Here is a 27,161-nt window from a genome sequence, read left to right as displayed (position 1 = left end):
TATGAAGATTTTTTTATTTAGCCTCTATTCCACAAAACCCTAGGAGCTGTCCTGATCTATGAATCATCTTAAACAGTGCCTGCATGGCAAGATCTTTCTTTGCTATTTAGTTACCATCTTAAAGTAATTTTTGCAACTTACAATTTAAGGTGTTTGAGTTTTCCAGAATTTCTTAGTTTTGTTATTCTCCTTGACTTTCCTGATAGCTGAGAGTGATAAAATTATAGTCTTAAATCAAGGACAGGTCATATTTGAAATATAAATCCATTTGAAACTGTGGTTTCAGGAGCCTTCAAACTGTGCTATGACAACTTAATATCTCACATAAGACTCAGAGGAGGAGAGATTTTACACCTAGGAAGCCTTTTGTTAGCTTGAGGTTCTGTAGAGGATAAAACTGTCTATAATAAAAGGACTGGGCATTATGACCATGGATAACTTGCTTTATGCCAAGTGTGAGAACCCCCTTGAATCTAACATTTTTTCTTATTTTTCAAGGGAATACAAGGAGAATATTAAAAAAGTTGATGAGGGTGTGAAAGAAATTGCTTCAATAATTGACCATTTCTATGGAAATGATGGAAAAACTGCATTTATTTTAACTTCTGACCATGGAATGACAGATTGGGGTGAGTCTTTTTAAATGCTGAGTCAGCTGAGATTTTGGGCATCTGGAATGTGATTAGAGCTCTGTCCCATTAGAAACTTTGAAGCCCCTGCTTTAATTTGATATCCTAAGTGTTTCTTGTGTATCAAGAAATGCAAATTGCTGTGACAGCTGTGTTCCATTTCTGGATAGAAAAAAGTAAGGTAAAGCTTAACTCCCTCAGTGGCTGCTAGTAGGGATAGAAAGACCTGAATACTTCCTCTGCAGAGAACTAAGCCAAGCAGGAGAAGACTGTTATTTGGCTACCAGAAGCAAAGTTGGTCTTGTTCCAGCCCATGTGGGAGATACAGTTTTCACTTTTGTGCTTTGAAGCACCTGGAAAAGGTGGGAAATCTGTCCAGATGCTGGTGGAAAACTTGACGGGGGGAGGGAACGGGGAGGGAAGAAAATCTTTTTGCTTATTTTGGCCTTTTAAGCGCAGCAGAAAGGATGGGATGGACTGCTGTGTGATCTTTCTAGATGAGACTGGTGCTGGAGACTAGATGGAGGAGCTGAAGGTACAGAGAGGAAAGTGAGGCAGGGGTCAACCATGCAGATACCCACAAAGGGCACTTGTGAAACACATGGCCACAGTGGCCAAATGCCCTGAGGCAATATTGGCATAACTAGATTAAGGGCAGATGAGAAGAGTTTAAGATGGTGAGCTCATTTAGACTTTTTTTTTCTTTTTTTGTTTTTTTTCCAAGAATCTTAAAAACACTCCTGTCCTTGTGTGCAGCCAGTGAAAGTGCTAAGTCTCTCTTCCAATGTGCATGTTTGTAACTATTGTGATATTTTTGAACGAAGATGGCTTCAGGCACGGTCGTGGGAAAATGCAACATCTTACTCTGTGTCTGAAATCCTAAACTTTTTCAATTGAAAGGATGCAGACTTTTTCTGTCATCAAAGGTGACAAAAATATTTGTATATTTATTCATAATCAGCCTAATTACTACTCATTTGCAAAATAGTCCATTTTGTATATTTACTGCTCAACTTACTGTTGAGCTGACTGCCACCTGCAAAAGAATTTTAATTCTGCTATATTTTCTTTCTGTTTCAAGTAATCATTTAATATTTTTTTTGTGGGGAAGGTGTGTACATATATTTTGTGTATATGTGATCACAGGGACTTCAGGAAGTCCAACCATCTACTCAAAGCAGGATTAGCTTTGGGATCAGACACAGATGCTAGGGCTTTATTCAGCAGAGCCTTTAAAACCTTGAAGGGATGGAGCCTATGCAACCCCTTTGGGCAGCCTGGTCTGCTGCTTGCCTGCCCTCATGGAGGGGGAAAGGTATTCTTTATCTGCAATCTGAACTTCTTTTGTTTAAATTTATGCCTGTTCTCTCCCATCCTCCCACAATGCACCACAGTGACACCCTGGCTCCATCCTCTCTCAAACTTTCTCACAGTGGGGTACAGGCAAGATGCTCAGTTGTGTCCTCCCTCAGCCCTTCCTCACATGGCAAGTGCTCCTCACTGAGACCATTCTAGGTGATGTATGTCTTCCTGTACCAAAGGAGCCCAAAGCTGTCTAGATGTGGTCTCACAGGTACTTCGTAGAGAAGGATAACCCCTTCCCTCTACTGTGCTCCTGTTAACACAGCCTGGGGTGCTGCTGGCCTTCCTCACTGCCAGAGTTTGCTGTAGGGGCGTTCTCATTTTGTACTGGATCCTTTGAAATGGGAATAAAAGGTGATAGGTGTAACTCTTCAGGCTTTGAGAACCACTGGTCTGTCATAGTTTTCTCTCATCTCTTCCTGCCTCCAAGATAAAGCCCGATCCTCTGTCAGAAGTGTTAATAACTTCAAAGCTGACTTTAGTGAGTCCAAGAGCAAACACAGAGATGCTGCTCAGGCTCATAGTGAGCAGTCTGAAGGCTAGTTCAGTAGCTTCTATTTGAGCTTGTAGTATACCAACTGCTGCAGCCTTTCAGTGGTTATTTGCAGAATGGGATGTGCACCAGTTTTAAAACAAATTAAACATTAGAATGTTGGGGGGACCTTTTAGGGAAAAGAACACGTTCTGGATTAGATATGATGAAGAATCTGTGGTTGCTGGCAAACACCAATGAAGTCACTTGCTTTCTCTGTCTGACTCCATGATTTTGCTTTAAGCTGGTCAGGTGGAACTGCTGACCACCAACGTAGGCGGTCCCATACCCACCCTCACCTTACCCACTTCTTCCTGCTACCATCCTGGTACAAGTAGTACTGTGCGATACGCTGGATCAGAGAACAGAGAACTAAACAACAGCACCCTTTCCCTCCCTTTCTCATGGACAGGTCCGTTTGGAGGGTGCTGAGGGCTGGAATAAGGAGCAGACCCAGATGAAAATAATTATTTTTCTTCCCCTCTTAAAATTCAGATCAGGCTGAAACCTGGTTCTTATAAAAAGGAGAGAATGTATACAGCTGCCTGTCTCAGCTGTATCTGTCTTAAAGTATTCATAAAGGCAGAGTCTCAGTAAAATACTGATGGAGCTGGTGACTTGGCTAAAATGTAAGCTCACCAAAATTTCACTTTCCTCCTGCAACAGAAAGAAATAACTCATGCCTGGAAGATGGAGGATGTGCTCTCTCCATCAGCTCTTTTCCCCAATTCTGCAAAGAAGAGCAGTTGTTGCTGCTTTTAAGCCCAGAGAGTGCCCTCCAAGGGATTTATGAACATCAGGAATCTGACTCCCAGACCTGTGTGTTCTTAAGCTTAGGGCTGTTTAAAGAAAGCAAAATTGGTTCTTCAGCTCTGCCTTAGTGATTGTTTTAAGGACAGAATGGGGTATGAAATTGGGAATAACCTTGAGGCTGTACAACAGTGTGCTTTCTCTCTCCTTTGTATTTATTAAATATATATTTGTACACACAGGGAAGAGCATGTGTCTATGCAAATACAAGGAAAATGTATAATCTTGTAGACCATGCAGTGACCAACATAGGGTTTGCATAACAACATTATTCCCTTTGAGGCTGGGTTATCTCAGTGCTCTGGTACCTCACCCACTGGGTTTAATGACCAGCGTTCCTTTCAAGGTTGTGCGGCTCCTGCTTCTGTGCAACTGCTGCTGAGGTGTCATAGTTTTCAAGCTTCCTTCTTTTGCCTGCTGATACATTAATCTGGAGGGAATCAATTTCCCCAGGGAAGGAAGTCATGTTTTATCAATTTTTAAGGAGTCTGCTCCTAGGCTTTAAAACCTTAAAAATGAACTTGTATCACAGTGGAAAGGATGACAGTTGCAATGCATATTGCTTCCTGATTTTGAAAAGGAAGTCTAATTCTTATTTAGGAACCAGAGATCAGTTCTATATGATTTTTTTTTTTGCACACATGCCTTATTTTACTGAAATAAACCAATCGTGGTTTTGGTGGGATGCTCAGGATAGGCATATGCACGTGTTTTGGGCAGGTAACTCCTCTGTACCTTGAGGCTTTCAAATACTATGGCTTTAGTTTCTGTATCTTAACAATTTGGGGATTTTAATATACAAAGTTCTATCTCTATAGATAGACTTAATAATTATTATAATTACTTAACTGGTACTGATTTCCCAACTTGCAACTTGAATTTAGTTGCTTTATTGTAACTTTAGTGTTAGTGGCATAAAAATAAACTATGAAGCTGGAATAGATTTTCTGTAACAGGATTTTAGTATGTCTACTGTAACAAGAACTTAGTACATGTGTGTATTTTTTGTTGCATGTAGATTTTGTTTGGTTTTACGGCACATGTCTTAAAGTTTATACCTTATTTATGTTTGGTGTGTCTTAGGATCCCATGGAGCTGGTCATCCTTCAGAAACTTTAACACCACTGATTGTGTGGGGTGCTGGAATAAATTATCCACAGAAAGTTACATCCCAGTTCTTTGAAGACAATTTTTTGAAAGGTAGGTAAAATATAAAACTGACAGAGCATGCTGAAGCAGGATACTGCAAAATTGGATAGATAATATCAGAGTCAGTTTTCTTTTCTAATCATAGAATTGAAGACTTTCTCTCTCTGGGGACAGGAGGCTATTCATGTTTGTGAAATTTAGTTCCAGAGGAGACTTAATTCTTAGGAAGACTCCCAGAGGTTAAAAGCTATTTGTACAGAAACATGATAAGTTGACAGGTTCAAAGACTTTTCTAGCTTCACAGTACAACCCTGGGGACTTTCCAGGGGCTGTTTTGTCTCGCATCCTTGTAACTCTTGTGGAAATGTAAACAATTTTTCTCAATGAAAAACTAGGACTCTTTACTGGTATTTTTCCCCTTTGTAATTTATTTAGGAATAATTTTAAAAAATTAATTTTTATTATTTAAAATATATAATGTAATAAATATTGGCTTACTGAAATATCAATGGATTTAGAGAACCATGTGTGATTAAATTGTGCAAGCTCTTCCTCTTTCATGTGCCCCGTTCTTGTAACCTGCTCTGTTTCTTAAGATGCTTTGAGTCTTGGGTTGTTACTCACAATCAATGAGGTAATGACTTTTTATTTTATTGAATTGCTTGTCAAGCTACATTAGAGAAAACAGGCAAAAATTACTTAAAGCCTGAGGTTTTAAGTCCACCCTGCTCTTGAGAAGGTATTTGGTAACAGATTAAGCAAATGGGACTTATCAGATATAGACTATACTAACATTTCACTCTTTGTGATTAACTGCTGCTATAAAACTATGACACCTCTGATAAAATTAAAAATGAGTTGTAGCAAAAAAATAGAAAACAGAATAAACAAACTGATCTTGATGTCTGTGATGGCTGATCTGCTTGACTTTTAAGGACACTTCACATCTAAGGGTTGATCAGTAATAGCTGAATTTTACATCTGTCAGTTTCCTTGATTCTCGGCATTTGACTTAAAGTTGATGAAAATGGTGTGAGAGCATTTCAAAAAAGATGAATATTGAGCTGACTTCCAGGTGCACAGTAGGGAAATGTTAGGAAATGTCTATTTTCTTAAAGGAGGGCATTGTTCTGCACCCTACTGTGCCTGCTTCATATTTTCCTTCTGATGGTTAAAAACAAACAAACAAAAAACAAACCAAACAAGCAGACAAAAAGCCAAGCACACCAAAGCAAACATCAGAAACTCCTCCCTTCGTTGGGGACTTGCTCTGCAGCTTCCCAGCTGTCGATCATGTTGTTGGTCTGTTTAGACACTATCTTTACAGATTCTTAATTGCCATGGATGATCTCTATTGGAGATTTGAGTCTCTCTGACTGTCTTGGGAGTTTGAATCTCTATTTGAGTAGCAAGAATCAATTATCACTTAAAAAGTGACTGTTCTCTCTATGGTTGTGCTTTATAGCTAAAAGTAGGTTGCATAGCTTAGAAGTAAAGAAAAATTGTTGAAATGGAACTTGGTGCTTTCACAGGTCAATACAGTTCAGCTACTCCATTAAGTTACAATACCAGATATTTTCACAAAGCTAACATGTGAAAGAAAAGATGCTTAAAAGAGTGCTCTTGAATGTTCTTTGAATCTGCCTTTCCTGCTCTGTACAAATGCAAGTGAGACTGTGTACAGGGAAGGAGAGTGTCCTCAAGACTGCTGTGACACTGGTGAATGCAGGTATCAGGCTTACATTTGTAGTTGCATGTGCCAATGTTCAAATTCTTGCATCTATTGACAATTCTTCCTAATTTATCTGAGTTAAGAGTTCCTGGAAATATTGACAGAATATTTCTAATGCTGACAAACTTCTTATGCTCTGTTCAGTGCAAGCATGCTGTGGGCAGCTCAGTGAATTGTCTCTCTTCTCATTATTGCCATTGAGAGTTTGTACCACCAAAGGCAGTGCCAACAGGCAGGACGTAGCCTGTCCAGTTTGTCATAGAAGGATGAATGTGCTCCTTGGATGGCCAGAAGGGCACAGAGTCTGCTCTGGGATGACAGCCTTCTCCTCATCAGTTCCTTCACCTGTGCTCTGCCTTCCCTCAGGCCTGGTCAGGCAATCCTCTTGGAAAGATTTGTTATGGCAGCCCTGCATCCTGTGGGCGACATGTAATATTACCCATTTGGTCATTGGTTTGAGCCTTCTTCAGAAAGAAAGAGAATACAGAGCTGCTCTTCAGCTCCTCATGGACTAATGGTTGGCCCTGGGGTGCAAGTCCAGAGAAGCTTGTAAGTGAAAGCGCAATCTTCTGCAGCTGGACAGCAGCAGAGCTGCAGCCACAGCTGAGGAAGTTCAAGTGCACCCCTCTGTTTTTGCTTCTCTGAAGTCTTTTGTGAGATTTTCTTTGGTTCATGTAGCCTCATCCTCAGCCTCTTGAGCTGGTGCTTCCCTGCCCTGAGGCAAAAAAACCCTTTATCAATTGGTTGGAAAACTGAGCACTGTATAAGAAACCTAGACAGTGAGCTGGAATTGTAAAACAGTGTGGGCAGCATGTACAGCCAAGGCACTCCTGGAAGTACAGCCCAGATTGGCCGGTCTGCAGGTTCACGGTATTTCTGTCCCAGTTCACGGTATTTCTGTCCCAGTTCACGATATTTCCTGGGCTCAATGTCCTACAGCTCCTGGTCCAATGCAGATGTTTTCAACTCTGCCTTTGGAAACATCTGAGTAGGGGAAGTGGAGATGAAAAAGCTTTTGACAAAGCTAGATGTTTTCTTTAGCAGAGCTACAGTTTCTTCCTACCTTAAGCACATTTTGTGTGTGCATGTACAGTTTTTCAACATTTCTCTTTGGAAAATCTTATTTAAAGGAAAGCAAGAAATGCATTTATATAATAGAAATATGAGTGGGGATCTGTTTCTAGAACTATAACCCCCTTTCCCTTTTCTAGGAAGCAAAAGGAAGCAAACTTGTTCATTTTGGTGTGAATTTAGCACAATTCATGATTAATGCTGTTAATACCTTTTCTGTGTTGCCATAGGAACTTGCTGTAGCTGTATGTCTCACTACTGTTAAGGTACATGGCTGCTCTTCAGGGAGTTTTTGGTATCAAATAACAGTGGACCTGTACTGAGATCCCCAAAGCTAGCAGTGGTATGAACTAATTGCTGAAAATAAGTTTGGTATATGCAATACTGTAAATGTATGAAAGAAAAAAAACAAAACCAGATCTTGCTAAACTCTGTTTTAAATAATTCTCCACCCCCAAAGAAATTAGGGAATTTTCTCTTTATTTCCTTAGAGGCCAACGGAGAGCAGGAAAATACACTTTTGAACCAGCTTTTTGTGTGATGCACCACAGCTTTAGCGTCTAATATGTTTGCACCACACTGTACCAGTACATTTGAGACCTTGAGTTAACCTTTTTTATAAACTATTGAAGAGATTTAACAGCCCGTCTCCTAAACCTCTTTTAGTTGGCACAGGAGGTAATACATCACTGTATTGAGAGAAAAAAACCAAAACCCTTGGCCTTCCTTCAACTGATCTAGGTCACAGATTTGCAAGCAGCAATTTATCCTACTGTATAAAAGAAAATGTGAACTGAAATGAATGCATTTTGTTGTTTCTGCCTGTTGAGTTCCATCTGTAACCTTCTTGAGCTAGGATCCTAAAGTCAATTATAATTTTCTTTAGTACCAACAGTTTACAGAAAACGGCAACAAGACATTAAATGTCAGTGGAATTACCCCTTTCAAATCTGTGTAGATTAGCTGTTCATGTGCTCTGTTATTTCTTGCAGAATGGAAGCTGGAGAACTTGAAGAGGCTTGATGTCAATCAGGTATCAAACATACCTAATTTAATAGTTCATAAATTTTCACCTTAAATTATTGATTTTGTGTGATTTAAGCTAATTTAATTTGAATGAATGATCACACTGATATACGATTTCCCTAGAATGTGTTACTTTAAGAGTTACAGGAACTGCACTCATACTGAACATAATGATAAGTTTAAACTGCTTCTTGACACATGTGGCAGCAACATACAACTTCTCCTGAAGATACATTATTGCACCATTTTAGTTAAGTGATGGTACCCTTTGTAGAAAGGGTGCAGTACAATGTAACAGGTCCTCCTCAAACTCGGTGCCAGTTACCCAGAAGTAACTTGAATGGCATCTAGCAGGCTTTCAGAGTGGGAAGTAACTTGTGATGCTTTCCCTCTACTTTTTGTTTGGAAAATGCTCTGGAGCAGAACTTAAGAACTTAAGAACTTGGTATCTCCTATGAAGATGTCTAGCAAAACACAAAAAAAGCGTGATCTGATAACGATTTTTCCCAAGTTTGTGAGCATCTGCTATGTGCTTTTTCCTACACTTGTTAGCCATGTGTATGGTTTATTTTTTCAGACCCATCTATTCAATGTCTGTATTTTTTCACTTTTTTTTCAGATGTTACTGTTATTATTGAATCAAAACCATTTCTTGGTATAGTGTTAAACTGTGTTATTTTTCAATAGGATCTGTGATTATGGCCCAGGCACTTTGCAGTTGAGACAATTAGTACTGTAAAGGAAGAAAAAAAGGTGGACAACTTATCCTTTGATACTAAATCAGCCAAGCTTTTTAAAATCGTGGTTCTTCTTACTTCCTATTGTCCTGTGTAAACCGATACATGAATAACAGATTCCAAATCTGCTCAAACAAAGGAAATAAACTCATGCTAGAAGGTTCAAGTTGGCAGTGTTCTGGATCAGCTGCTTTCAGCAAAGCCATGGTATAAAACTAGAGATCAGTCTTCCTCTCAAGGTTGATAGGAGTTATGTCTGTGTTATTTTGAGACTGTATAGAAGAGTCTTGAGTGTTGCTTTGTCCTGGATAATGGAGTTCCCAAAGACAGAGCTTTTATCTTGTAGTACATGTGGAACTATGGGTAAAAATAGCAAAGTAGACTTCTGACTACCATTGCACTACATATATATTGTTATCTACAAATGATGGTTTGGAGTCTGCACAGTAGATCCAAGGCTGGAGTAGTGCCTTGTTTTCAGTGTAGTTTCTTCAGATTTATGCTGAAGAAACAAAGAATTTTGGTGCCTAGTTTTATATTAAAGGAAAATATAAACCTAGTGAGAGGGAGTGTTTATCATCATGAGTAGAACGTAATGGTAACTTATTTTATGAGATGCCTTGGTGTAGATTGAAGAACCTTTCTAAGGGCTGACTGGACACAAATAAATGTGCAGAAACATTTTCTGAAGGGGAGAAAGTGAGTAATCAGCACTGTGGAAGCATGGGATAAGGAGTGTTGTGAAAAGCAGTATATCCAGTGTACTGCTTAGAACTGTAAATATGAAATTAGTTCTTTCCGTCATATAAGTAGTCATAAAAATGTTATGCCTCTCTGAGAGCAGTGAAGGAGGTGCTGGATTCCTGTGAATAAATACTGGGGGAGGGGTTATATTTGCTTTTTATACTAAAAGTATTTTTGAAGGTTTATTGGTAGTGGAGCCTCACATTTTGAACCTAATCATGGCGTGACTTCTGGAAACTGCAAAAAAAAGAAAACCTACAAAGGAGAGTTGCCTGTTATAACTTTGCAGTATTACACCATTTTCTTTTGCAAATGCAGATATGTTAAAATTCAACTGAATTTATTAGCTCCAGAGGCTGAAATTGTATTAAAATAGGAATGCTTCTGCTTGCACAGGCTGATATTGCACCGCTGATGGCTTCCCTTATCGGTGTGCCTTTTCCCCTGAATTCTGTGGTAAGAAGTACAAATGTTTTTACATATTATAAAAATCTGTTTACCATAGAGGAAGAAGTGTTGGGGCCCAGTCTCGAGGCATATGAAGGGCAAGATTGTAGATCTGTAAAAGTGCTACAGGATATGAAAACTGCTTGTAGTCTTAGATTTATGTGTGTATCTTGAGTTTAGAGTACAAACTCAATCTTTTTATATATTGTATAGGGCTTTCAATTGGAAAGGCAGCTGATCCTTTTGTAATCTGCAACTTTATACTCTTGAGTTGCATAAAGGTTTTTTATTATTTTGTTTTTAGGGTGGTAAAAATGCGATATGGCTTGAATAACACGATTTTGATCATGAAAGCGGAGCCTGTAAACAAGCTTGTTCCTGCAATTTAATGTTTAATTATTTCTTGATTAAGCTTGAGTATTTTCTTCAGATGGTGTCTTGTGCCTCTAATTTAGTGAACAGTGAGATGGCTTGGCTTTTTCTTTTAATTTCTTTCATGTATTATTACACAGTCCAAAAGTTGCCTCATAAATATCTAATTGACAATTAGCATTTCATTGGTGTGCTTTCATGCTGCTAGTTTCACATTTAACACACCTATTTGCAGCACATTTTTTGAAATATTTCTTCTGGAGACTCTGCCCCAGTTTCTGTTGCCCTGTCCTGCACTCATTGCTGGCTGTGCCCAGCATAGAGTGGCAGGGGAACTGCTCACCTTCCTATCACAAGTACTGGGTTGAGTCAGGCCCAGGCTGACTTCCTTCCAGGCTTTGGATAGAGGACTTTTAGGTATTTCATAAATGGCCTCTGATTAGAGGTCAAGGTTATATTATTTTATCATATATTGTTTAATAACACTTTCTGTTATTTCTGTTTTTTGCATTCCTGTAAAAGCTGTTTTAAACATTCCCTGTCATTTTGCAAAACTATGTGAGAAGAGTATTTTCAGTGGAATTACATTAGTTATTTCAGCAGTAATTTGTTCTATTCTTACTGCTCATTTGGCCAGCAATTCAGTTAGAGAAATTCCTGGTTTTTCATTTAAATTTTTATTTTTCTTCCTCAGGGAACTCTGCCTTTGGAATATCTGAACAATAGTGCTCATTTCAAAGCAGAGAGCATGTTTACCAACGCTGTTCAAATTCTTGAGCAATTTAAGGTACTAAACATATTAAAAAAAATACTTATTTGAATAATAGTTGTTGCTACATGTAAAATAATTATAGGACATACCCTGTATATAGTATGCTGAATTCAAAGGAATAAAATTGAATGCATATACTGGGTGATGTTGATTGACTAGCTGTGAGCCATATCTGAAGGAGTTGGAAAGACTTTAATAAACGACCTTTATTAAGATTCAAGAAAAAAGTTATTCATTCTCTTTACAAAATAAAAAATGCTGATGTTTATTGATGTTGATATAAACCTGCTTGCACTATGGAGGTAGAATCTGAGTTCTGGTACCTGAGAAGGTACCTTTGCAACGAGGGTTAGGAGACAAGGCTCTAAGTCAGGATCAGTACACAAACAGGTCAAAAAGGTAATAGGCTCCTGTCCATTAAAGAAATTAAATTAGTGGTCTAATTAACTTTTAGCTAATGCTGCTGTATCTGTTGTTTTGCTTTGTAAGTGTTCATTTCTGGCTTCTCTGTCTTGCTTCATTTAATATTGGATATTATATTTAGGAGGACATTTGAGTGGTGCAAACAAAAAAGGTTCTGTTTCACTAGACAGTGGAATAAGAAACTGTCCAAAATCCCAAAATCACAGTTTGGGCAAGGCATAGAAATGCTCTGAGGGAAAATCATCCTCTCCGTAGATAGGAAGCTGAGACACACAAGAACTGTTACCCTGTCAAGAAAACCACATGATGACAGTGGAACAATAAACTACCATGAGATGACCTGCAAGAGTTTAGCACCTTCAACAGCTTCTGTCCCTTGAATGCTGGGTTCTCAAAAGTGTGGATACTAGGGGGCAGTATGAGCAGCAGAGTCACTTTCAAATTTATGGTTGGAAGTTGCTATGAAACAGGGGAAGTGCTGGACTGGATGTGAAGGTGAAGCATGCTGATATCACCTCCATGGTTGAAAGACCTTTGCTTTAAGAATTAAGGATGTGACTCAGGTCTTTTTCAGTTAAGTTGTTGTCTTGGACATTATTTAAAGAAAGAAGTAGTTCTCCTTCTCCTTTCCTTTAAGTTTATTTTTAGTCTGTCGTTTTTTAGTGCTAAATTATCTTTTTTTTTTTTCTTAGCTTGTTTCTGGCATTGTTTTGCAATGATCCTGTATGAATTTCCTTTGTGTTTCTCTGCTGAAGTAGCACACTGACTTAGGCATGCCAATTGGGTTTTCACTTTTCCTATGGTGGACTGACCCAACCAGAATTTGTACTCCCTGGAGAAGATGGTGCCTTAAGTGGATAGGATGAGATGTGTGGGTTGCTACTTCAAGCTGTCAGGTTTTGGGAGCATTGTGTTAGGAAACTCCTGTCTGCACATTATACCAACTGTCAGACTTGAGTCAGGCTGCTGCAGAAGGCTTTAAAGATGTTTTGGAGGTCCTTGGGCAAAGTGGCTCTGATGGCATCAAAACCTGTTTTATCCATGTGCAGGTTAACTGATTTAACAGCACTGCTTTGGCAGTGTTTACTGCAGTGTACTAGTTCCTGTCTGACATAAATAATACTAGTTTCATCCAGGGAGGTTGTCACTGAAGCCTGGTAGCACTTCTAGCCATGTCTTCTCTTTATCCTACAAACTGTAGAAGTCCTTCTGAGAAAATCAGTAGCTGGTGCGTTGTTTATTTTATTTATTTCAGAGCAGGTCTGAGTTTCCAGGAACTCAGAGGAGTTGCGCATGCTGGAGTGTAACACCTAGTTTCCTGGACAGTATATTCACAGTGTGATTTCATTCCTTTTCCAAAGTCTTAGAAATTTCTGTGATTTTTTTTTAGTTTACCTCCTGATACAATTTTTAATCTTGCTGCAACTTGCATGTAATGGTTTAATGCTCTTTTATGCAGGTTAAGATGAGTCAGAAAAAGGAAAATACACTGTCATTTCTGTTCACACCATTCAAGTAAGTGTCTGTAAAAGCTATATATATTTTATCTGACTGTTTGTCGTATCACTCATTTTGGTATTTCAGTGAGATGCAAGAACAAATTCAATCTCGAATCTTTTTTTAAAATGATACTATCCCTATAGGGTTAGGATATGCAATCTGTTCTTGTTTTTATGTATATCTAAAAGTTGATCTAAGAATTGTTTCTTCTGTGATTTAAATTCTAATTAAAAATAAAAAAAATGCATTCCATCCAGAAAAAAACCTCAAAATATTTAGAATTGGTGTTGCCTAGTGTCAGTGTTTCCAGGGCTGTGAGGGAGTCTTTGTAGAGCTTTGTGTATCTGCGAACTCTGTGTTCTAGTGTATGGAACAGTTACCGACCCCCTTACCCTTCTGCCTTATCCAATTAAAGCTGCTTTTTCCTTTCTCCTCTAAAGGTTTTTAAAAGCTTTGCCTTTGCGTGCATGTGATAGTGTTCACTTCTGCTGTTGGTTTGTGGAGTGCTCAAAAAATGCTTTGTCACCGAGAGCAGCTGTTTTCCTTTGGGAAATAAAACTGATGTTAATTAAGATATTTAAATCATAGCAGCAGTAAAAAGTACTTGAGTCGCTTCCTGTGAAGTATGTTTATTGCTAAAGATGATTGCTGTCTGTTTGAACAGACATTTACTGTGTTATTTTATACCACTAGCTTCCTCAAAGAGAAAGTTCAAGGCAATCTCTGAGATACGAGTCAAGTCAATCTTGGGCACATAATGAATCTTTTAGATCAAATTCTGATTAAGAATGACAGTTGCATTATCAAAGAATTTACTGATCTATATGAAATAAAACGCCATATGGAAAGGATGGTCGGTCATCTTTGATTCTGTGGGGATGACTATTAGTTTGATTTCACAGCTCTTTAAATTTTACCTTTCCTCGAGAAATAAGACTGATTCTATAAAATGGGATGTGCTTTTCTTAATGCTATATTTATCTCTAAAGGAACTAAGTATTACTGATTGTCTTATGGACTGGTGACTTTTCTTTTTTATGATATGTTGGATTGTTTTAAGTGGAAATGCCAGACACATTTATCACTTTGAAAATGTGACTAAAACTTGGTATGAAAAAGTTATTTGGTATGGTCTATTGCAAAAATAAATTTATTTTCTTTAGATATTCTTAAAACTTTTCTGAATCAATATCTGGATTAATGGTCCTTCCAAGAAAGGTTTTTATATGACACCAAAATAATTCTTTCAGTGTGTGAATGTCACAGATGGAGTGATGCACCTCACTCATAGGAGAGAAGTAGCAACATGTTTATTGATATAAAACACGATTTAGCAAAATTTGATAGTAAATGCGACAGCTGTTAACAAGATTCAGTGGCAAGGTACACTTGATTATTTAGTGAATGGAGGACAGGGTCAGACAAAACTGTAAGGGAGACCCTCCTGTTGAGTTGCGAGGTTCAGAAAGGACACTCTGGCGTTCTAAACTCCTTCTTAGAGGGAGTTTAGGTGTGGCTGAGTCCAGACGTAGTCCCAGTCTTGGTCAGTGGTTTATGTCTAAAGGATTATATGTGCACAAACAGTCCTTTATATTATTTAGCTAAGATTTCCAAGTTAGCATGCTGATAATCACTTGCTGAGAATCTATTGTGGCAAGGAATCTCTCAGCTTCAAGAAGTAACCTAGAGGCATCTCTACTCAAGGGGGGATCTCTTGTGCAGGAGAGCTCAACAGGTCCTGGACTGTCCACTAGTTATGGAGTAATTTGGTTGATTTATAGTCATACTTGCATACCAGCTGTATTTCGGTTGGTGCAGCCCTCCAACCAGCCCTCCACTGTTGAGCAAGATTTATAGCCCTTAGCAGCTACCGTGTTGTTACCTGTTTCCCCAAAATCCAACTTGAGCCTGATGCAGCCATCACGACTGCCAGTGGTGGCTGTTGCTTAAGCAGAAGGCAGGGAGCCCACTGCCACAGTGAATTACTTAACGGGAGGTGCCTATGCTTGCAAAGTGTATCGGTAAAGACTTTCTTTGAAACCCAACTGTATCTGCTGATTTTGCAAGGCAAGGTGCACAACCTGTTCCCAAGGGAGCAGAATGGTACCCATTGCTGATATTGACTACTTATCTGCAGTTCCAGTTAGATATATGAAAGGATTTACTGTCTGAAATTTGTTTCCTTCCCCCTTCTTTTTTCTCCCTACCTTTTTTTTCCCCAACTATGAAAGACATAATTTCAAAAACTATTTGCTTAGCAAAATCAGAGGCTTTTCTTATCAGATTTCGGATAAGAAAGGCACAATGCCTTGACCTTTATGTGTAAGAAAAGGAGGTGCCAAGTTACCAGATGCTTTGAAGGAAGAGAGAGGACAAATCTGAAGACTGCTGACAGAGGAAAACTGATGTCCAGGATAGTGAACTATCTTAGCTTTCTGACCATTTGATGTACCTTAAGGCAACTGCTGAGCTGGCACATCTCAAAGAAGAGTGTGCCAAGGGGCCAGATGATACCGTTGCAAAAACATTCCCAAGGTTGGCATCTTTGATCTGTGGAAGTAATCCTTCAGGAAGTATCAGAAGGACAGTGTAGTGAGTTGGGTAAATGGGGCATCAACATTGCCCTAAAATCCTCTTAAACAATTAATACAATTTGATTATCACAACAGGTACAGGAGATTTAACAAGTAATTTGCACAACAGCACGGGAGTTCTTTTGCGTATTCCCAGTGTATACAGTGCTTTCAGAAAGGGCTGTGCTTCCAGCTGTTCCAGTTGTGATGTCTCACAGTGAGATGGCAAGAGCAGTAGTTAAAGAACCAAAATATACAAAAAAATCCAAGAGATGAGAAGCTAAATTATAATCAGTGCTTGCTTTCCTCTAGATGTGCTTTTTTATTGAATGTCTTGAAATTGATATCAATAAGAGCTGAGGGTTTTTTTAACAGGAAATAGCTTAAGTATCTTATTTAATGTCAAGTTTGTATCTTCTCATATGTGAAAAATCTCATAGCACTTGATGCTGCATTTTTCAGGTAACCTAATTGTCTGAATACTACATTTTAATCATCCAAAATACTTATTTTTGTGTGTATAATCCAACTATAACTTACATATTTATATAAAGAGTCACTGCATTTTTAATGTGCAGTGTGCAGCTAATGAATAAAAATGTACCCCTCTCTCTCACTGTATGAAAATGTAACTCTTTCCCTTTCGTCTACCCTGTAGTATAAATTGAGATATAACTCTCTTAAACGTTTGGATGGATTTGGTGCAAGGAAGTATCAATCATGTAGAGACTAAGTCTTTCCACATAGTTGCACATCATGTATGTTGTCATAGTGATAGGAAAGGAAATAGAGTGTAGAGTGTCTTTGAAGATTACAGAAACTTCAAAAAAATGCCATGTGCACAAATACCTCTTTTTTCTTCCTTTCTCTGGTGGCTGGAGTTATAGCACTGCATTGTTCCCTCTGTCTGATGGCCTTTCAAAACTTTAATAATAGATATTTCTACAAAATTGACATTTGGTTCAAAGTGAAGCAAGTGATTTTTTTTTTCCCACCGTTGAGCGAGGCAGGGTTCCTTAAGATGTCAGAACATCCTTTGAAACATCCTATTCTTGCTTTGTTTAAATAAATTACATTTATTTAAATAACTGGTAGTATGTAAGATATCTGTGATATGTGTGATAATGCATTGCAAGAGCAAACGTTAAGGATTGAATGTCAAGAGAAAAGGCTGAAACTATTGACGTAGGGAAGGATATTCTAATAGTGATTGCTCTCCCTGTCCATTTGTCTGAATACTTTGTGTCTTCAGAGGACCATTGATTTAGCAGAAGCACTGATTTATCTGCAAAGCCCCTTTATCCTGTGGTCAAGAGTGAGGGGCAGCAGCTTCTATCAATTTCTAGTGAACCCTGAAAAGGCAGCCAGCCTTTTCCTTTCTCCACTTTGTCCCTATTGTTTTATCAGGTGTGAATATAGGCATAAGCTTGCTGCTGGGACTGCTGGCACAAACAGCCCAGTATGGGCATCTTTAGCCTGTTGGTGTCAGGGAGGTAGACTGGCAGCCCTCTCCCCTCCACCCTTGGCTTTAGGAACCTGTGCATCTACGTGTGAACAAAAAACAGAACTGCAGTGCTGTAGAGACAAAGGGATCGAATGAAAACAATGGCTTTGTATTATTTAAAAAACCCCTACTGATTAAATAGTATATGTATTGTCTCTCTAGGGAGAAATCAATGCTCATGCTGTAAAATGCATGCTCTTTGGCAAAAATGTCAGCTGCTCTTTCACTGAATGGGCTGTGTCTGAAGCACTCTGTTAAATGCTGCTCAGAGAGGAGGCAGTCCTCTTAGAAAGCAGGCATCCTGCTCTGGTCTTGAGTTTCAGCAGCACGCTCAGGAGCTTTTAGTTTGTACATGAAAAGCTTACTGGTAGCGGCTTCTGTTCAGGAGGACCAGACATAATGGGATTTACTATCAAGTAGGGAATGAATAGGTAAGGTCTTTAGAGGGGGTTAAAGGTTAGTGTATAAGATAAAATACCATGAGATTAATGTATATTTCTCTATTTCCTTGGACTATAAATCCCTTTGGCCTTTTCTTGGAACTTGTGAGGCTTCATGCAGTGAGGGTGAGGGAGGACGTACAGGCAGGTGGTAGGATGGGGTGGGCAGAGAATGTTCTGCTCTGGGGCGTGAGGTAAGGGAGACTGTGCAAGGTTCTTTTTGGATCTCAATAAGAAAGGCCCAGTAACAAACAGCTAAATAAAATAGCTGTTTTAATATGAAAATAAATGGAAGAATACAGATAGCAAGTAATTCATACACCCCTTCAGATGCTGGGTACCCTTTGTTAGTGCAGCATCAGGTGGATTTTCTGATGGTGCTGCACAGATGCTGGCCTTGGAGAAGTTCCCTGTTTTGGTCATTCAAGCTACTATATGATTTTCTATTAAGAAATCAATTCTGGTAGTCATTTCTACTGTCAGACAGAATGGAGGTTCACATGAGAACTCCTTGCAGCACTTCTAGATAAACATGAGGGCGGGCAGGCAGGATAATCTCTGGTATGGAGTGGGAGATGCCTGCAGGCTCCTCAGTTATTGCCAGCTATTGGGTTTGTCCTGTGGCGAAGATATTTGAGCACCACAGGCCTGGGCCTACTTAGGGTAACCGTCATGTGGATCACTGACTCCTTGATGTATGATGGTCTCCTGGTCAGGATCAGTATGGATGGTCTCCCAGACTTTTGTTTCGGTGGCCATGGGGCCCTGCTAGTAGGTGCTTACCCAAACACAGCACAAGCTGCCTGCTTTGGATGCAGCTGGTTGAAAACTGGTCACTAGAGTTTAGGATTGGCATATAGGATCGTGGAGCAGAAGAGGACCTGTGGCATAACACTACCTAGTCCCAACACTGCAGATGTCTAGATCCAGTTCATTGTCATAAATCATTGATATAAATCATCATGCATCTTGCAGATGTGAGGGCTGACTTACAGCATTGGTAGGGTGTTGTTATTTAGAGTCAGCACACGTCCCTTCCCTGTAGTACTAAAATAGAAGAGACTTTAAAAGTGGTGCATTTCCTTTACTCCAAGGAGCTTCCACCTTCCCTAGGAAGCAGTTTTCCTTTCCAAGGCTGCAACATCATGTCCTGCAGGGGGTTTTTGGACAAACCCGCTGTCCCTGGAAGATTTCTGCATCCAGCTTCTCAGTTCCACTTTGAGGGGGCCAAAGGGACAGTTTTGGAGCGTGGCCTCCTTGCTCCTGGGCTCTGGTTGTCTGAAATTCTTGTCATAGTAGTTTACATGCAAAATATGCTGTCTGCAGCCTAGTTACCTTAATTGCTTCTCTGTTGTGATTTGGCAGCTGGCAGCTAACTTGTCCGCTCCTTTTTCTCTCATCTCTGTTATCGAAAAGATTTACATAAATATCCCAAGGCACTTTGCTGTTGAATATGCAAATATGCTACATCAGGGATGCTGATTTGTGGACATTAAAAGGCTATTTTAATTCCTGGGACTTGACAGTCCAGGATTAGACCATTAGCAGTCAGACCACTTGCTAGGGTTTCACTGATGTCCTGTTGTTTCCTCCTGTGCGTGTTTGTAAATCTGAATACAAAAGCATACATGTATTGGTGGTTTTTTGCAGTGTGTCAGTAAAGATGCTTCTTGCTACCTTTGGCCTGTGGAAGTGTGTGTGTCCTCCCTTCATTTCATTATGCTTTAAAGAACAAAAACCTCAGAACTTAAAAACAGAAGCTTCTTACTGACTTTCTTACTCTTTCTTTTGGAGTGCCAGTGGTGCTTTTTAATGCTTCTTAAAAGAAAAAAAAAGGTTGCAAAAAGAACTGATTAGAACCCTACAGCTAGACTGTCTGACTTAAAATATAACACAGTAGTCAGAAAATCCAGAAACACAAAAACCTGCTTGAAATTTAGACACTCCAAAACTGAAACTCCTGGCAGTGAAACAGCAGGAGCAAAGAGAGTAGATCAAGTTGGAAGAGGGAATATTGAGGGTCTTGGGGCTTAAGAAGCTGTAATAAACCCATTAGTGTAGGTTATGTTGAGCAACTTTTCTTTAAAAAAGCACAGCTTTGGCACACTGAAAATGGGGCTGTAATTTTTTTGTCTGTAATCAACATGCATCTTGCTTCTGAATTATGAAAATTGGGTTTTGTTAGGACTTGCCTGTTTTAGCAGCTTACCTGAAAATATTTTAGTAAACAAGTAAGATTAAGGCCATTTAAGCAGATTAAGGATCACTGAGTTACCCACCCAGTCATTTAATCTTTGAAACTTCACTCTCTGATCAAAAGTAAAACATATGCAAAGGACTGTCTCTATATCTCATAGTATGTGCTTTCAGTATGGGCAGATACAGTAGAACAGTTCTTTCTTTTGAAAAGGCACATCTGAAGAACTGGAATTGAACACATTTTGAAAATGGAAAAATTCAGTTTCTGGCCATTAAAATTCACGTAAATAGGTAATTTGATGAGGCCAAAGAACTGGAACACATTCTTTTTTCCTGATCATTGCCCCTAGTAGCATCATGTACTCTGTACCATGCAGCAAGTTCAACAGAAAGTAAATATCATGGTTCCAGACTTTGATTTTTGAAATACTTATTCAGTCAATTTTTCCACATTTCGCTGAATGAACTCAAGACTTTACATCACTTCCCATGCACTGTTTTTCTTATTGTTCTCTGCTGTTGATGAAGTAGGAAGGTTTTATATTATGCTTTTTATTCTGTTCCTGGAAGACTGTGCACTGTACTTTCAAAAGAAACAATTGAATGATAAAATGAGGCTCATTTGTCTCTGCACTCGTGGGTTGCTAATGGGGGGCAAATTTGATATGGAGCAGGAATAAGTGTGCAGTCAGGTTTCTCCTACATTAATAGTGTTGAGTGCAAGATCTGTGTCTACTTTCCCATTACCTGTGTGATGCTTTCTGAGCTGCCGTCTCTGTTGTGCACTGGGAGTGTTTGAAGGCAGCTTTCACGGGAGACTGACTTTGGTTTTTGAAGCCTGTTCCTACACTGGCTCGGCTACTTGTATAACTTTTGAATAGCAGCCTTGCGAAAAACATCGGGCCAGTCTTACATCCACACTTTCAAGATGACATTTTGCCAGCAGTGGGAGTGTGGATCAAAGCAGTAATAGTGGGCCCTGTAAGTACTGTTTCAGCTGCTTGCAGAACTGATGGATTGGAAGCCATCTCTCCTCCATGGTATGGCCCTCTCACTGACGGATGAGTGGCAACAGAGTTTGAACCTGATTCTGTTTCTGACAATTTTCTCCCATGGTGAGAGCAGAGATGCACTGGTGCCTGCCCCCAGCAATATCAGAGTGGCAGAGGACAGGTGTGGGTGGCAGAGGCCTCAGCTGTTCTGCAGAATGGATGGTGCCAGTGGAGACGGGCAACATTAACCTGGGCAATTTATTTCAGGTTGCAAGTCACTATGATACCAGGGATCTTCTTTCTGGAGAAGAGGACAAGAACCTGTAATTACTCAGCATTTTGGCAGAAGAGGTTGCTGAAGTTGTTTGGACAGTAGCAGTCTAATGGCTCTTTTGCTGCCAACAATTTTGGAGTTAGAAATTTCATAGCGAAGCAAGTGAGAAGCTCTGATTTACGTGGTGTTCAGAAGAAGGCAACCCATACAAAATTCTAGCATGCTTTATTCAGAAGGCCTTGCTCCATCATGGGGCTATCACAAGGTTCAAGGGATGTATATCCATAGCTTTTAGCTTTTTTAGTTTTGTATCAACAGGAGTTGGTTCTTTTCTCCCCATCCCCCAGACAGCCAATATGAACAGTTCGAAGGCTGAAGTCTGCCGAGCAGCTACTTCTGATTTGCTGCTGGACATGGATCACAGAAATGTGACCACTATACCTTCTGCAAATCTTGCCACTCCCAAAGAGTTGTAGGATGCATAGTAATTTTTTTTTTTCTGATAGGGAAGAGTGAGAAGGCAGTGGTAGAAGGGTGTAGATGTGCATGAGCTGAACTGATATTTAGGTACATGGAGCTTGTGTGTATATGTAGTAAATATATGTAGTGAAACAGCTGAAAGAAATTTGTTTTCATCTTACGGTGAACTAGGCAAAGATCTCAGTCTTTATCTTTGCATATGTCATCTACAGGTCTATGATGCTTCCTTGACTTTCATTATTAAATCTGCAGCATCTTAAGTGTTAAACTACTACAGATCCTAAGGGGTTACTCTTTATAGCAGAATTCTGGAAAATTTACTATGCATTAAAATGACTATAAATCATTACCCAAATAACCAGTTATAATAAAATTAACAAATCAGCAGTGGTGGATACAGATGTATTTGCAAGACATCTTCCTTTGTTCTGAGTTCTTTTATTTAGTGGTTTGACTGCAACATGCTACCTATGCCTTTGGGGATGGTAATTTCTGTAGTGTGATGATAAACAAGACTCGTTGGCCAAAGAGAGATCCCCTTGACATTGCTATGGTGAATGTACTTCGTCACAGTCTTGTTGAGAAGTGCTGTCAAATAGCTTAGCTTATATGAAGCATGAATGATGTGTTGGAAAGATTAATTTTGTCAGGTATACCTATGACAAGGGTAGCTAACATCTCAGAAGGGAGACTTACAAGCACTTGCACTTACAAGCACTGGCACATAGGCCAATCATTTTGTTTTGTAATTAATTATGTTTATTCCTGGATGAAGCTGTGATTTCTGTCTGGAACTAGAATTAATCTCTAATAGCCATAATGGAAAGTAAAATTACTCTGCTAGAACAACCATGGTTTTCTGTAAGAATGTAGACTTAAATCTTTAGAATCCTGATGATATTGTGAATGTGTATGTTTACAGCATGCATGACCATGGAATTCTTGTTTTTTTCTCAGAGGACTTCACTTTACAGTGCATGTGTTTTGCAATACTTTTAAGAAAAGAATAGGAGGATGGAATTGAATCTACTGAGTGAATTCTCTTTGTGTGTATCTCTTAATAGGACAGGTATTTTTGTGTTATGGAAAAAGACTTTTGATTTTACTGGTCAAGTCTATTCATCTTGAATTTGGTAGAATTGGATTTTGGTGATGGGTAACTGGGAAGAGTGTGTATACACATACCTTTTTTTTTTCCTTCTAGGGTTCAAAATCTTTCTAATAATGATCAGTAAATTAACTTCGTTACTATTAATATTAATTACATGGACATGTGCATTAAGTGATTTTGAAAATACATTGACATACTACTAGTGCCTCTGGGATGTTGCATGCTCAAACATGGGTAAATGATTCTGATCAGTTTATTCTTTTCTAACACTATCTGTATTCTATTGGAAACCTTTTAAATAGTTTAAGTTAAAATTAAGTGGTGCTAAGCATAGTTCAAGCTTTCACTTCTCAGATTTAAATTTTCCTTGTGATTTTGTTTTTTGGTGAGTCTTGTAGGCTTTATAGAATCACCATTTCTAAAGTCCATGGCTTTCTTCTGTAGGCAACTTTCCACTTCTGTTCATGGCTCGTCTTTGTCTGTTTTTGCTTTCTGCTACATCTAGCAAGGGGCTTCTTTTAAATCTCTCATCTGCTTTGTAGCTTCAGGAAGCAAATCAGTGTCCTCAGTGGATGATAAACTGCTTATGGTGAGCTGTACTTATTCTTTAATTAAGGGATAATCAGCATATTTGCTAACTCTTCTTTATAGGCTGGTGTAAGATACAAAAGTTCCCTAGTCACTTTTTTGCCTTTTTCCTTAATACAGAGGAAAAATATCTTAAGATAATGATCAGACCTTGCATATTCATAGAAATTAATAAATTTTACAAAAACTGTTGTTAGACAATTGTAAGATCAGCCTCCTGAAAAGCGTATCTATGGAAATAAGCTAAAATGTGTGGTATGATGTTAGCTATTGAAAATTAACAATGCCCCTGATAATGGTAGCCCCATTTGACAAAATAATTGCTTTCTGTGTTTGACTTACTTGAAACTTTAGTGTTTAAAAATCCCATTTATTCTGTTACACCATCCGTGTACAGACATCCCAGGTGCTATCCTCTTAAGAAGGAATAGATGAAGACTATTGTTTGTTAATAATATAATGATTCATTGAGAGTGAAAAGATAATAAGGGGGTTATAGCTAAATGACTAAAGATATAAAGTAAAATACAATTTTACTTTATAAGGAGTTTGCATCGAATATGACAAGGATAAAATTCACAGAAAATAGTATGTGTAAGACAATAAAAATTAGACAGGGAACATAGGAACATCTTGGATGTATTTAAGTCCTGAATAAAGCTCCTGAATATTTATTCCAGATTTTCTTTTAAATCCTTACCTAAAAGCTGTCTTTTTTTTCTCTCCTATTAATCTCCACACATGGTGAAAAGTCCCACCTCCGTTTGGTGTTTTGCCCCCTTTCCCCTACCAAACAACTTGGCAAAATTTGAAGGCCACAAATTTCCTTGAGGCAGTATTTGGATCTGGTTTGCCTACTTTAAGAATTGATTCCAACTGTAGCCCTCAGGCTGTGGAGCTGTAATGTTGGCTTCCATTGGGGCATGTCATGAAGGTGCAGAAACAACCAATATTCACTTTGCTATTTTTCAACTCTGGTTTCTAAAATCCTCTGTTCTACCCCCAAAGTTAAGGTGATCAAACTCTTACCATCACTTTGTCATCATCTTTTCCTCCCTTTTTCCTTTTCCATGGGACCTCTTTCTTCCTACTTGTTTATAGATACTTTTATAGATTCTTTTCTAGCTTGAAAAGAGACAAACATTTTTTTAATACAGTTATTTACTCTTCTCAATAGTAAGATTCATTGCTGCTCCTATTATCTAGTGTTTTGGGAGATTCCTGCACAATACTGCTGTGCTCTGAACTTAAGGAAAGAGCATCAAAATATACTAGGATGTTATTAATTATAACAATTCAGATTGTTCAGGCACAGAATACTTGTAATATATTTCATGGCTCAAAAGGTGGTATGTATGTATTGTTGATTACATATCAGCTGATGCTGGGCTACAGGCAAAAGAGGTTTACAAGTGTTTGGGAGCTGCAGGAATGAGCATTTCCATGCAGCAGCTCTGTAAGATCAAGACCTGCCCCTGTGGTTCAGCTGAGTGGGAGTGACCCAGGGCTGGTCCTGATTTGGCATTGCCTGAAACATGAGGTTGGTGATGGTGTATGCGGCATGTGAAGGAGCTTGTGCGAGGGAGGGAGGTGTGCAGCTGGGCCATCGTATGCTGGGGGTGCTGGGGAGGTGGTGCTGTGCCAAAGTGATGTTGTGGAAAGTGTGCAAAACTGCTGTATGTGTTCATCAGCTGTTAGAAAGCTGTGACCCAGGATAGTTTGCCTGTGGTGGCCTAGAGCGACAGTGTTTGTGCTTTGGCTTATAACTTACCCAGGGCAAGCCTGGGATCCTCCGGCCTGCTCCTCTTCTTAACTTGGAAAGAAAATGGTACGGGAGAAACTGGTCTTTCCCCTTTCCTTTGGTGGAGTTTGATTGACTGGCTTGTTTGTCCTTGTTGCTACTTTCTGTAGCGGAGGAATTGTAGCAATTACTTAGGTTGATGATCAAATCCATTAAAATCAAAGAGATTTTTATCACTGACCTCAGCGTAGCCAGGTGACTGTGTTATCCCCTGCTCTTGGGACTCTGCTTATAGCTCCCTGTGTAACAGGAGACAAGCTCATAACTTTTCAAAGAAAAGATTGTTATGCATCATCTACTGTTGGTGTGGAACCTGAGCAAATCATCCTATGCTGTGAGGCTTACAAACTGCCTACAACCATCTTTAGATCAGTTGAACTGCTTAATTCTTGGATGTGCTATGCTTCTTGTCCAGGGCAACGGTCGATAATAATGCACGAGGGAGATAATTTTTGGCAGTATTAGATGGGATAAGCTACATAAAAGAAATGTCTCTTAATGCAAAAATCTTGAGATAGGTTAAACAGAAGCCATATTGACATGTGTATGAATAGATGTAGAGGAATAGATTAGTCTCAATTACCTATTTACCTCTAATGAACTTCAGAATATTTTCATTATGTTTCATTCCAGAGTATTTTTTTTATTGCAAAGTGTTTTTTTCTGCTCATGAAAAGAAGAAATGTTAATATCTCTTTATATTGTTGTACAGACCACTTTCTGAATCTGAACAAATAAACTTTTTAAAGAAAATAAGATTATATATTCAGCAGCAGAAGTACAATGAAGCGGTAAGTCTGTTTTTGTTATATGTAAATATTTAGATTTGTTTAAATTGAAATGAACTGAGAAATAAAACTCTTTTGTCTCCCATGATGCACGTCTCATTAACACAAAAAAAATTTCACTTTAAGTCTTAAAAATTTTGCATTTGGATACCAGTTCTAATCAATAATACTGACTTGCTGTATTTTTTTCTCATACTTCTTAAACTATTAGCATTCCATAGTATTCTGACACACTATATATTTTTATTTTCCACTGTATAAAAGGGTAAATTGAGAGAGAAACTGAAGAATGTAATTCATGTTCACACTTCTTAGACTACCAGTTGCATGAAAAAAAAGTGATATTTTGCTCCATCATAGTTCTTGGGGTTTTTTTTGTTCTTTTACCTGAACCAACTGTTCTTGGTTTTAATTTCACGTTTTCAGTTTGTCAGACTGGAAGCCATATATGAAATCATGCTTTCCAGTTCCAGTATTACTTTCCTAAGCATTTGCTACCACTCACTGTTTGACAGAGTACTTGATGGGTGCAGTTCACCAGTGCTTGTATTCTGATGTTCACAGAAATAATTTGTAGAGTTAAATGATACCACGAAGTCTTTCATTTTAACAGGTTTAGTTTGGTCATTGACTTCTGTGTTAAAAAGTACGTGAAAAAATTGAATATATAAGATTGCATTTAACCTGCCAGATGCATGGAAGAATAATTCCATTATGTATTAAGGTTCAGTTCTTTTTTCCTAATATGATTCTCAGGGCAATAAATTACTATTTTATGCACAGGACAGCTAAATCTATTTTATACCTTATGCCTTTTTATTTACTTTGTTGCAAATTGGAAACAGTTCAGTTTAAATAAATGAATCTATTTTGCTGTTGGAGCAAGTTTTCTTTTTGGTTTCCTAATACTTCTACTTGGCTGTCACGTTTACTTGTAGAAGACATTTTGTACCTTTCAGGAGTAGAACCTGCAATTTTGTGTTGTTGGTTATATGTAAGTTTTACCCCTTGTTCGCTTGAATGCCCCAGGTGTTCAAGTTCACTCTTGATCACTGGCACGTGAGACTTGCACTTGTGCCCTGGTTGTCCTTAGCATCCTGTATTG

At 38.7% G+C, this 27,161-nt stretch overlaps 1 protein-coding gene across 6 annotated transcripts in view; it reads left to right on the top strand.

Annotated features, from left to right (window-relative positions):
• PIGN (phosphatidylinositol glycan anchor biosynthesis class N) overlaps positions 1-27,161 on the top strand; it is a 101,567-nt gene that overhangs the window by 33,103 nt on the left and 41,303 nt on the right. For all 6 annotated transcript variants that reach the window (XR_001873926.1, XR_001873927.1, XR_001873928.1 and 3 more), the window contains exons 7-13: positions 499-629; positions 4,417-4,533; positions 8,278-8,318; positions 10,189-10,248; positions 11,306-11,398; positions 13,266-13,321; positions 25,981-26,059. Coding sequence is in view for 3 of the 6 variants with exons in the window: in XM_017809418.1 (XP_017664907.1) it covers positions 499-629; positions 4,417-4,533; positions 8,278-8,318; positions 10,189-10,248; positions 11,306-11,398; positions 13,266-13,321; positions 25,981-26,059 (577 nt within the window). In the remaining 3 variants the exon portion in view is untranslated. The remainder of the gene's footprint in view (positions 1-498; positions 630-4,416; positions 4,534-8,277; positions 8,319-10,188; positions 10,249-11,305; positions 11,399-13,265; positions 13,322-25,980; positions 26,060-27,161) is intronic.

The sequence above is a fragment of the Lepidothrix coronata genome, unplaced genomic scaffold (assembly GCF_001604755.1).
Source record: "Lepidothrix coronata isolate B3197 unplaced genomic scaffold, Lepidothrix_coronata-1.0 Scaffold26, whole genome shotgun sequence".
Taxonomy (NCBI): domain Eukaryota; kingdom Metazoa; phylum Chordata; class Aves; order Passeriformes; family Pipridae; genus Lepidothrix; species Lepidothrix coronata.
The sequence above is the reverse complement of the archived record's forward strand: the minus strand, read 5'-3'. Positions and strand labels throughout refer to the sequence as shown.